Source organism: Diadema antillarum, unplaced genomic scaffold (genome assembly GCF_040938485.1).
Source record: "Diadema antillarum isolate AM-2024a unplaced genomic scaffold, OU_Dant_1.0 seq00000244_RagTag, whole genome shotgun sequence".
Classification (NCBI taxonomy): domain Eukaryota; kingdom Metazoa; phylum Echinodermata; class Echinoidea; order Diadematoida; family Diadematidae; genus Diadema; species Diadema antillarum.
The window spans coordinates 379,538-392,368 of record NW_027271288.1 but is presented as its reverse complement, the minus strand read 5'-3'; the positions used below and the strand labels follow the sequence as shown (position 1 = coordinate 392,368).

Genomic DNA, 12,831 nt, shown 5'->3' with positions numbered 1-12,831 from the left:
ACGCGCCTTGTTGAATAGACCAGTGGCTTATCTCGCGCCTCGTGCAATATTCGTGCCCTATGCACTCACAACTCATAAATTATTCATATAATATTGTATACCCACAAAAGATTTTCAAACCAAGATTCTGCAACTGGCATCATCTGTCAATCATTGCTAAAGTACTAATATGATTAACAAATGACATTTGAATGCACCTTTCCTCGGACTAAGCAAACTTGCATGTTTTCCATGTTACTGACGTCAACCAAGGATATTACAGGGAAACATGCAAGTTGTGATTGGTCTATTGACTCTTTATGTACCATGGTGTAAACCCTCTTGTGTGCTACATTATTCTGTGAGAGCAAAAAAGTCATGCTGTCATTCTGCTTTTAAATTCTATGTAACTTTTTATAGATTTTTGTTACAGTGGACATGTAATGAGCGAAGTCTTAGATTTAGTTGTAGCTGGTGTAAATTTTATGACATATCTCGCATTGTTTTTCTTTTGAATGACCAGTAGCTGCATTATTGCAGAAGCATGACTCTTGCGCACAAAATAGTGATAAACACTTGGAATTACAAGTCCCAAATTCAATAAGGGAATGCTGCTTGGTATTAAATCAGCACATCGATGCAAGCTACACATGTGACAGGAATGGAATCATGTGATAGGCTATGATTATACTATGGCATTGGGTGATTTATCGATTGGATTTAATGAGTTTGCACATGTGAACATGATATGCAAACTCGGCACGGCATTGACTGAGTCTGGCATGTGAATGTGGCACTCGAAGAGTTGAAAAGGAAAGGTGTATTGTCATGTCTTTGGCGATTCATTAGTAGTTATTTAAGTAAGGATGTCACTGACAAAATTTTGGTTTTGAAGTCTTGTCAGGTTTGGTTTTTTTTTTTTTTTTTTTTTTGGGGGGGGGAAGCATTTCATGCAAATAATCTGAAGGAAGATTTCAGATAGTAGAAACTAGAAAAGCACTCTGAGAGTGCAGACCTCCACCGATCTTGCTCTTCCATAGAGATCAGTGATTACAACCCACTGAAAAGTCGCCTGATTTCTCTATTTAGAAGCCTTTGTTACGTCATACGTCTTTTTTACGTCTTTCCTGCAAGTTTCATCCAAATCAGTGCACAATTTTTTGAGTGATTTTGAGCACAGACAGACAAACAAACAAACCAATGGTGATGAAAACATTGAACATCCTCCCTTGGCAGAGGTAATTATCATCATAAAGCATCCCAGGACACATATTTAGATAAATGTATTCTTTTGGTCACATAAGAGATGTTGGAGGTACTGTAAATCAGTATACATGCATTTGCATCATTGTCCCTTTAAGATTGGAGATCATTTTGCTGGAGGGGGGGGGGGGCAGAGGGAGGGGAGCATAGCATCACACTTTTGTCCTGTATTGACAGAAGGAAAGGTATGGGAGGAACAATGGTGTAGGATGCTCTCAACTCATGTTATTTTTTTGATGAGGACCCATTGTCCTTGCCTTATACTTTGAGCGAGAAAGTAATTGATACTCAGTTAGGAGAGCTCTGCAACGATTATTTCATGATGTCTATATATCCAGACAAAAAAAAAACAAAACAAAAAGATGTGTATACTTATTGATGTACTGTGCATGCCTTCAATGCTGTGACCGAAAACCTGCTCAACTACCTTTAAACAACTCCTGTCATTGGTTTGTATTCTATCATTTCAAAAATCTTCTTTAATTTAATCTATAATCCCTGCTGGATAGTGCCATAATTTGCTTGTCACTATGATTCAGAATATGTTTATGCAAATTGCACTTCTCGTATTTTGTTTCATTTGACTAACAAACAAGAAAAAAGAGGAAGAGGTTTTTTAAAGATTTTTGAAGTCATTAAACATTGATTGTTGCCAATTATCTTCAAATTCAAGTTCCTTTGTTTTACATTTGATAAAAGCATACAAAGATACAAGAACTGGTACATAATGAATTACTTACAAAAGTTCAAAGCAAAAGAAAACAACAAGAACAACAATACAAACAAACACATATATTCAAAGCAGATACTAAGAGAAAACAGAGTTATATGATATGTGGGAGAAAAACCAATGCCCAAGGTCTATTAATGGCACATTCCAAGAAAGTTAACAAAATATCATTCTTAATATTCAACCATTACTGCATATGACTTGAAAAACAGCACAAAAAGGGTGGGCAAATTTGTAATGATGTATTTGTGGTTAAAGGGTGGAAGGATTAATAAATTACCTTTTGAAACAACTTCATTAGGCTAATTAGCAAAATCTAATATGAAAAGAAAATGATATGTAACATGCTGCTATTACCTTAACCTGTTGAGGACGGACTGATTTTGCTACAACACGCATTTCCCATAGACACCTGCCCGAGTATACTCGGGACTCGTCCTCAACGGGTTAATGCAGGAAGCTTGAACACAAGGATAACACAAGCTTGTCAACAGTTTATATGACAAATTAATCCTTTTATGACACCAGCTTCAATTTTTTTAGTAATGCAATTGTCTGAAAGAACAAGGACCAAATGGAGTAATTATCATAATGAGCTGGCTAGCCTTAACCCGTTGTGGACGAGTCCCGAGTATAGTTGTCTATGGGAAATGCGTGTTATAGCAAAATCAGTCCGTCCTCAATGAGTTAATATGTACAACGTAGGCAGTGCCATGAGCATGCACCATGTGCACAAACTGGAAAAGATTTTCATCACCTTTTTTGTTGATTATTTTAGATTGGTAGCGGTGCTGCCATTTTATTAACCTTGGGCAATTTTAGGCCATAATTGACTGTCACAAGCACAATTAGCATAATGAGCTATCTGGCATCTATACGACTAGACAAATCATTATGGACTTCATTTTCCTTGTTTATCTGGCCAGTCAGCTATTCACAAACAATAAATTGTCATTTTTTGCTCCATGGCATAGGTACAGCTACAGTCCTACACTGGCTTCTCATAAGGAGAGATCATTGACCATGTGTCTGTTTCTCCCAAGATAAGATTACTATTCCATTAAATGAGGTTCCAATGTTTGAATGCATTTTGATTTCACAAATTTCGCGAGAGCCAAGATTCACACAAATTAAATGCACACAGAAGTTCTTGTCTGCACTATATGCGTTGAATGCCAGTAACAATTCGCGAAAATTTAATGCTGTGAAAAAAGGCCTTCGGCTCAAATTTGTGAAAATTTCATGCTGCAGAAATTATTGCTTTGCGGTATACAGGAGTGCTTAATACTAACCCTTTTTTTTCTCTACTGGTCCGACCTGTCTGTCAGACGAGTAGGTATGCAGTTTTTCAGTTTTTTCTTTTTTTTACTGGTCCATTCCTAACATCAAAAGTTACTGGTTTGACAGTGATTTTTACTGGTCCGAAAATCAGACCAATGCCAGTGTGCATATATGATAAACACTTGTACTATTGTGAGGAAGCTGTGTGTGCATGACAAACTTTCGTTGCATTTTGCTATGAATCATAGTCGGCAATAATTTGCTGTGTTCCTAACTTGTTTTAATTTATGCCTATTTTGGGCGGATTGAAATAGCCTAAAGTGTAGATATTTTTTATGCTTTTTGATATATTTTTGGGTTGTTCATTCATCCTTCCATCCATCTGTCTGCAGACAGTTTTGTGAACAATATGAAACTTTGATAAGAACTGTTTGTTTTAGCGCCATGTTTTAAGGTATCCAAATGAAAAAGCGGGATACAAATATGTAAATGAGAGTTGATGAAGCTGCCCTTATGAACTTGTGGGCATACATGCTCCAGGTTAAAGGTCATCTGTATGTTTCTACAGGTCTATCTGAAATTCTGAAATTTCACATTTTGTCTTCCACATCTCTTAAGTGGCTCAAGATAATTTCATGAATCTTGGTACATAAACAGTTTCCTGACAATGACTGTCTGTAATAGGAAGTTTTGGGTCATGGGGTCAGGTTAAAATGCAAAAATTATACATGTACCATAACCATGACTAAAATTACACTATTTTCTCCATACCCTGGAAATGACGCAATGTATGATACTTGATTAAAATTGGTATAGTAATAAGCAATATTTCTGTAAGGAAATGTTTGTGCTTTGGGGTCAAATGTCATGTGAGAAAGCAAGAATGGCAAAGTTTTCCATATTTTGAAAATGACTAAAAGTTTTGTAACCAAAATTGGTGTAGTATCAGATAGTGACTACAACTGTATAGAGAAAGTTGTGGGCCATGGGGTCAATGGTCAGTGGTCAAGGGGCAAGGGGCAAATGAAACTTGAATCAAGGAAGGTAAAACTACTCAATACGTTTTGGGTTTGTGCCATCAAACTTTTAGATTTAGCATGTATATATATGTCATTTCAGTTTCTTTCCAACTGTATGAAACTGTCATCTCGCATTTTCAAGATGTATCGATTGTATACCCAATAGAACATAGTGGAGGCATACCAGTCACCACAGCAACATCTCTAGCATCCCAATATTATACAAATAATGAATTAGTGCAATGGACAGAATATTTCATGAGATGGAAGATGAAATCCATTCAACAAGGTGCAGCTGAGTTGAATGGATCAAAAATTTCCTCTTTCGCCAAATCAAATATTCTGTCCATTAACACTATGAATGAAAAGCATTTATTATTTGTTTTATGTAACACCTGAAATAGATCCTTGTCATTTGATGTTTTATGAATTTAGAAACAAGAGAGAATGTGCAGGATCTGAGATTGAGAGTGCTCACTGAGCGCTTTGTGCTAGTGTGCTGTCACATACAAACTACAAACGCAAGCATTTTACATGTTCTCGGCATTGCTTGCGATGGAGCAAATCATATGGATCCAAGATTGCACAGAATTTTTAGCCAGAATTGCACAAGTGATGACATTTGGTAAATTGGGACATTAGCAAACAACCAATCAAATGACAAGAATCTATCTAGGTGTTGCGTCATATGTGATATATCTAGGTGTTACGTCATGTGATATAACGGGAAATGTCAGCTACATTCCCAGATAGTCATCACAGATGATATCAAAAGTGATAAGATCAGGCAGGATGTTTCGTGGGGCTATCTATGAACAGATAATGTTCAAGATTGCACACCTTGACTTTTTGATAACCTAACAGTGTTCAAAGTATTTTTGTGTTCGTAATCCTTTGCGCTAGCTACCGTATGAATTTCACAGACAGTCTGTGTGACTATTGAGGGAGTACTTCAAGTATCTTTATACAGAACTGTACAATTAATGGTAACTGGTCTGCCTTGCATTAGCAAATCTACTCACCTTGCAAGACTATTGAACTTCAGGGAAACTACACAAAAAAAATGTAAAAGAATTATACCCTTACAATGTACAATGTATCTACCTTGAGATCAATTATGTAATTTGATATTTCCTAATTAGGATGTATCACAGCTGTGTAGTCGCATACTTTTGTTTTCACATGAATTTCATATTGCAGAGCATGCACGTGCATTTGTAAATGCCCACATCTTGAAAGTAGTCTCAATTTGTTCTGTTGCTCTCCTATTAAAATGCAATACTTCTTTGCTGCCCATGTCCAGGGAACTGGCTGTGTAGCTGTGTCAGGACTGAAGGAAAAACTCAAATGGGATGAAGACAGGGCAAGAATGGTCATGGTAAGTTTAATTAAATGCAACACCAGGTTGGCTCTTCGCTATTTTCTCTTTGGTTTTATTATGCGTCGTGAAGGGTGCTGATAGGCATCGCAGTTTTGAGGTGACCCAAGATCAATGACCGTTGTGTAATTAAGTACTGTGCATGAAGGGCCATATTTTGGTAGATGCCTGGTAGTGAATGTGTGAGAAGGTGGGGGCATCCCATGTTGAGTGTATATTGCTTTATAGGGGATAGCGCTATCAATAGCAAGATTTGTGATTGGCGAGATTGATACCATGTGACGTGCAGAAATTTTGTTATAGTAGTACATGATAAATATAACTATATTGCACTACTGCGCAGTCATGGCATGTACACGTGTAGTCTAGTTTCTCTGTATAGTATTCCTACTTATAGTGTGTTTTCTATACGTATGTGGACAAAACCTGGAGTACACACATGTAATACGCTATGAGCGTGCTAGCACTCCATTACACACTACGCCTATACGCTGCAGCCATGTAGCGTATAGGCACGTGCACAGTGTGTATGAAGTGCAGCACAGGCGTAGGCTCCCTCAATTCGTACAGTTTGTATGCAACATCCCAACTTTACATACGGTAGTCCTAAAGGCAAGCTGTCTGAACTGAAAGCCCCATCACATGGGCGGCGCCACGTTTTCAAAAGTGGGGGGGGGGGGGCCCACTTCAGACTTCTGGTGCCACTTCCAGTTTTCATCAGCTAACAAGCAAAACAAAAACAAAACAAAAAAGGTCGTCACCGCAACTTCTGTAGGGTGCAACTTCCGGGTTTCTTCAGCTGACAGAGTGGTGACACTCTATGTATTCATTTGTATGGTGCAAAAAAGTGCGGGGGGGTTGTGGAGCTGGGAAATGTGCAAACGCCGGGAAATGTGCAAACGCCTGGAAATGTGCAAACGTCTCGCCGGGAAATGTGCAAACGCCGAGAAATGTGCAAACGTCTTGCCGGGAAATGTGCAAATCTCTAAATTTCATCAACGGGAAATGTGCAAACGTGGCGCCGGGAAATATGCAAATGTTCAATTTTGCCGGGAAATGTGCAAAACGTCGCCGGGAAATGTGCAAACCATTCATCTCACCTATATTATGTAGAGATGGAAGAGAAACTCTCAATCAAAGCTGCGCACGACCCATTACCATCTTTACCACCTGTCTTAGCGACCATCTGTCTTGTTTTTTATGCCTCCGCCACGAAGTGGTGCCGGAGGCATTATGTTTTCGTGTTGTCCGTACGTCCGTCCGCATTCATTTATGCGATAACTTGAGTAATATTTACGGGAATTTTACCAAACTTGGTCCAAGTATAAAGTATGATGGGGCAATTACTTGATTAGATCTTGAGTGAAATCGGCCAAATGTCAAAGGTCAAAAGTCAGGGTCAAGTCATGAAATTTTATCTGTTTACGCGATAACTCAAGACTGGATCAAGCAAATTTCGCCAAACTTTGTCCAAGGATGATGTATGGTGAGACAATTACTTGATTAATTTTTGAGTGAAATCGGACAGAGGTCAAAGGTCAAAGATCAAGGTCAAATCCTAAAATTTAACTTTTTACGTGATAACTCAAAACTGGATGAAGCAGCTTTCACCAAACTTGGTCCAAGGATGATGTATGATACGGCAATTAGTTGAGTAGATTTTAGTGACATTGGCAAGAGGTCAAAGGTCAAAAGGTCAAGGTCAAATGCTAAAAATGTCGCTATTTCCCCATATCCATGCAATGCCCAAAGGTATTTTCTTGAAACTTAGTGTATAGACATATCTACTGCATAAGGATTCTCCAAGGGGAGTTTCATGTCATAAGGTCAAAGGTCAAAAGGTCAAAGATTAGGTGAAAATGTTACAATTTCACTTCTCTCACAAATGGTTCAATGTAGGCCTATCTTAATGGAACTTGGTATATACACATTTTGGCAGGGATTATCTAGGGAATTTAGGGGTCATGGGTCAATAGTCATGGGTCAGAGGTCAAGGTCATCTCATCAAAATTTTACTATTTCCCTCATATACTAGTATATGCAATGCTTGCATTATTATCTTTAAGACTTGATGTACATATATTAGCTAATGGAGATTCTCTTGGAAATTTCCTGCCAGAAGGTCAAAGGTCAAAGGTTAAGGGTCAAGGCCAGGTTTAAATGAAAAAAAAATCTATTTTATACTGTAATTACACTCTTTCTTTATACCTTGAAAATTACTCAATGCATAAACTTATAAAAGGGTCAGTCAGACTTTTGCCAGATATGTGAAACTGTTATCTCACATTGTGAAGACATTATACTATACACCTATTGGGAGAATTATGCATTTTGGCGGAGGCATCAGTCGCCATAGCGACATTTCTAGTTTTTAATTAAAATTTCAGCATTTTCTTGCAAATCCTACAATGAATTTTCACCAGAATTGGCAGATAACATCTTAATGGTGATATGATCGTAATTTGTAAAAATGAGCCCCCCCCCCCCACACACACACACACACACACACCAGTTCTATAAGGAGGGGGGGGGGGCAGGAGTTGAAGCCTCAGAGTCCCTAAACGCTTGATTTTTTTTTCTTCAACTGTCGAACCGAAAAAGAAAGAGCTGAGTTAGTGCTATGAAGACATTAATGACTAAAATGTCATGTTTCATTATGGCGGACCCAGGGGTACCCTGATCGGGGGTGAGGGGGAGGAGGGGGATTTTCCACATTTTCAGCACATTCTCGAAAAATCTAGGACGGATTTTCACCCAACTTGTGAGATACAGTCATATTTATGTTAATATAATCTTGATTTGTTAAAATGCGCCCCCCTCCCATCGCCGAAGGGGGGGGGGAGGGAGGATTTAAGCTTCACTTTTAACATCCCCGCAAAAATGTGAATTTTAAAAAATCTTCTTCTGTCAAACCGAAAAAGATAGAGCTAAGTTAGTGATATGAAGACATTAACATGATTAATGAATGAAATGCCATGTTTGATTATGGCAGATCAAGGGGTGCCCAGATCGGGGGGGGGGGGGGGGGAGGGGTGATGGGTGGAGGGGGATATTCCACATTTTTAGCATCTTCTTGAAATATCTATGAGGGATTTTCACCAAACTTGACAGATAGCAAGATTATGGTAATAATTATGATCTTAATTTGTTCAAATGAGCCCCCCCCCCCCTCCCCCAAAGGGGGGGGGGGGGGGGCTGCAGGGGGTTGAAGGTTCAGCGTCCCTAAACTCTGGAACTCTTCTTCTGTCAAACCGATGAAGATAGAGCTAAGTTAGTGCTATGAAGATACAGCGTTAATGAATGAAATTTCATGTTTGGTTATGGTGCGGATCAAGGGGTCTCCAGATCGAGGGGGTGAGGGCAATTTACACATATTCTGCATCCTCTTGAGAAATCTTTGATGGATTTTCACCGAACGTGGGAGGTATCTCTAGGGTAATAGAATCCCACTTTGTTCGAAGGGACTACAAATCCAAGTTGTTCCCCTTCCCCAAAGATAGGGATAAGACCAGGGTAGCCCCCACGTCATTTAGTAAGCAGACGTGAAATTTCATCAAAGTATTATATAAGGGTTTCAAGAAGAAGCTGAATATGTGACAAATCCACCTCCACCGCACTTAACATCAATTCATGAATCAACTTACCATAACAGGCACCAGCACTCTATTAGCTCCATCATTTTTGTATAGAATGTTTTTTTTAAAGGTGATATATAATTTTATTATCCGAGGGATGCATCTTGAGTTTTCAGGAAAAAGACAAAAAATGTGAAAAATAAGCCTCCTTCCTACCCCCTCCTCTTTTGGGGCATCCCTTCATCTGTCATAGTAAACTTGAACCTACATCATGCATTAACTGTATTTACAGTACTATCACCATAAAGATGCTAGGCCTATCTGCCAAGTTTGGTGAAAATTCGAAATAGATTTTTCAAGAAGATGGAGAAAATTTTGAAAATCCCCCTCCTCGATCCCCCTGGTTACAGCTCGTTATTCCGAAGGTTTGTTATTCCGAAGGCTCTTTATTCCTCAGATTCGATGTTCCGAAGGTTCATTGTTCCGAATTTCATTTACGGATTAACCAGTCTTCGGAATAACGAACCTTCAGAATAACGCCACAAATTTTCGGATTAACGAACCTGTAGGTATAGGGACTGTGCGTGTTTCGGATTAACGACCCTTCGGAATAACGAACCTTCGGAATAGCGAACCTTCGGAATAACGAACAGCATCCCCTCCCCCACACCCTAACCTACCCTGATCAGAGCACCCCTAGACCCGCCATAATCAAACATGAGATTTCAGTCATTAATGTCTTTACAGCACTAACTTTTTCGGTTCGACAGAGGTAAAAAAATAAAAAATAAATAAAGAGAATAGGGACTCTGAGGGTTCAACCCCCCCCCCCCCCTCCTCATCGGCGGGGGGGGGGGGGGGGGGGGGATTCAATTTAACAAATTAAGATCGAATCACCATAAATATACTATCTGCCAAGTTGGTGAAAATCCGTCATAGATTTTACAAGACTACGCAGAAAATGTGGAAAATCCCCTTCTCCCCCTCACACCCCTTATTAGGGCACTCATGGAACCGTCATAATCAAACCTGAAATTTTAGTAACTACAGTGTCTTCATATAACGTAGTTCCACATTCTTCGGTTCAACTGAACAAGATTACAAATTCCAGAGTTTAGAGACCTGAAAGTTCAACTCCTCCTCCCCCCCCCTCCCCTTGGCAGTGGGAGGGGGTGGGGCTCATTTTACCATATAAGACCATATCACCGTAAAGATGGTATCTGCCAAGTTTGGTGAAAATCCTTCTTGAGATTTATCAAGAAGATGCAGTAAATGTGGACAATCCCCCTCCTCTCCATCACTCCCCCTCCCCCACCCCCAATCAGGGCACCCCTGGATCCGCCATAATCAAACATGAAATTTCAGTCATTAATGTCCTCAAGGCACTAACTTAGCTCTATCTTGGCTGGTAGAAGGCTTCATGGTGCACCACATATTCTTTCTGGAGTATGTGAGTGGCCCTGAAAAGGGCCTACCCAATCCCGACGTTTCGGCAAGCATGTTCTTGCCGTTCTCAAGGAAGAATACGTGGTGCACCGTGAAGCCTTCTACCGCCCAACGTTCTACCACCACGGAAGCCTTCAAAGATTTAATTAGCTCTATCTTTTTTATTTTTTTTTTAAATCCAGAGTTTAGGGACTCTGAGGCTTCAACTCCCCCCCCCCCCCCTTTTCGGCCGGTGTGGGGGGGGGGGGGAATTGGGGGCTAATTTCAATTCATAAAGATCATATCACCTCAATGAGACTATCTGACAAGTTAAGTGAAAATCTGTCCTAGACTTTTATAAAGAAGATACTGAAAATGTAGAAAATCCCTCTCCTCCCCTCACCCCCCCCCCCCCCCCCCCCCCCCGCGATCCGGACACCCCTGGATTCGTCATAATCAAACATGCAATTTCAGTCATTAATGTCTTCATAGCACTAGTTTAGGGACTCTGAGGCTTCAATTTGAAGACTCCTCCCCACTTATCGCCCCATGCCCTGCATCCCTGGATCTGCCATTAAACGTGAACTCCTGACATCAATATCTTTAACGAACCAACCTAGCTCATTCTTATTTGGTTATACATGATACAAGAAGAATTTCGATAATACCGTAGTTCTGGGACTTTGAGCCCCCCCCCCCCCTTTTTTTCGGGGGGGGGGGGGGGGGGAGGGGGAGGGGGTTGGCTACTATATAAACAAATTGAGATCCCATTGCCATAATCGTGCTACCTGCCAATTTTGTTGAAAATCTGTCAAGGACTTCATTAAGAAAATCTAAATGGTGGAAGTTCATGGGCAGTTTTAATGTGGAGTTTATCTACTATCTTTATACACAATATCGCTAAAGTAAATGATTTGCACATTTCCCGGCGACGTTTTGCACATTTCCCGGCAAAATTGAACTTTTTGCACATTTCCCGGCGTCATGTTTGCACATTTCCCGGCGAGACGTTTGCACATTTCCCGGCGTTTGCACATTTCCTGGCAAGACGTTTGCACATTTCCCGGCGTTTGCACATTTCCCGGCGAGACGTTTGCACAATTCCCGGCGTTTGCACATTTCCGGCGTTTGCACATTTCCCGGCTCCACAGGGGTAAGCTCCACTGGCCGTAGGTGTAGGCACAGAGTATATGAAGCGCATAGATAAGTGTCGAGTCAATCTGATGTGTGTTAGACTTGTGTTGTGCGACTATCGGGTGTGTCCAGCTGATGTCGTATGACAGTATGTCGAGTTTCTGACAATATAATGGTCATCAGACAGGCTAACTTGAGCCTTGGTTCTGGGGCTCTCTGGCATTGGTATCACACTCAGTGAGCCATGGTGCCAGTCTCTGGAGCCTATGGGATCAGATTTCATTGGAGCTCATCGGAACGCCAAAATTTTTACATTTGGGGGATCAGATGAGCTTCCAATGGACAGTGGAATCTTAATGGGCCTTTACTTGACTTGTTTGTGTGTGTGTGTGATATGTGTTTAAATTTTTAAAATAAAATGAATGATATACTAATAATTTGATAATGATATTTCTTAGTGTCACAATGAATTAATTTCTCTCCTGGAGACCACATATCAGTAATAAAAGAATTCTTCTTAAATATCACAAAGGCCTTATTAGTGTTCATAGAAGATTATAGCACATCATACCTCAAATTATAAATATAAGTTATCTGGTAAAACAGTATCACGATCATGTCACCACACTTTGATAACTGCAGTATTATTAGGATTCACAGCCTATACAAGAATCCACTTCCTTGAAATACTTTTATAGAATAATAAAGACAGTTGTCGTGAATTATTATGGCCAGCACAAGACCTCTAGTAAAGCAGCATAGCCCAATATATCAGACCGATTGTTCAAAGATGTCTAAAAGTAAAACCAGCAAAGTCTTCCTGTGGCATAACTCTCAAATCTCAAATCTCAAATGGTAATTGTACATCCAACAATGACCCTCACCATTGTATGACGTGAACTTTTAGATTGCTATGACAACATCATGGATATCGATAGCTTGAGAAAAACAAGTGCTATGTGATTTTGATTGCAGTGAAACATATTCTTGATAGAAATACAATTTTACACTTATGATATATGAAAAATGCATTGTAATTCCCAGAAT

The 12,831-nt window shown here is 39.8% G+C and overlaps 1 protein-coding gene across 1 annotated transcript in view; it reads left to right on the top strand.

Annotated features, from left to right (window-relative positions):
* LOC139729519 (vacuolar-sorting protein SNF8-like) overlaps positions 1-12,831 on the top strand; it is an 88,049-nt gene that overhangs the window by 19,227 nt on the left and 55,991 nt on the right. Inside the window, exon 5 of the mRNA XM_071640444.1 lies at positions 5,576-5,650. Within this exon, the coding sequence (XP_071496545.1) occupies positions 5,576-5,650 (75 nt within the window). The remainder of the gene's footprint in view (positions 1-5,575; positions 5,651-12,831) is intronic.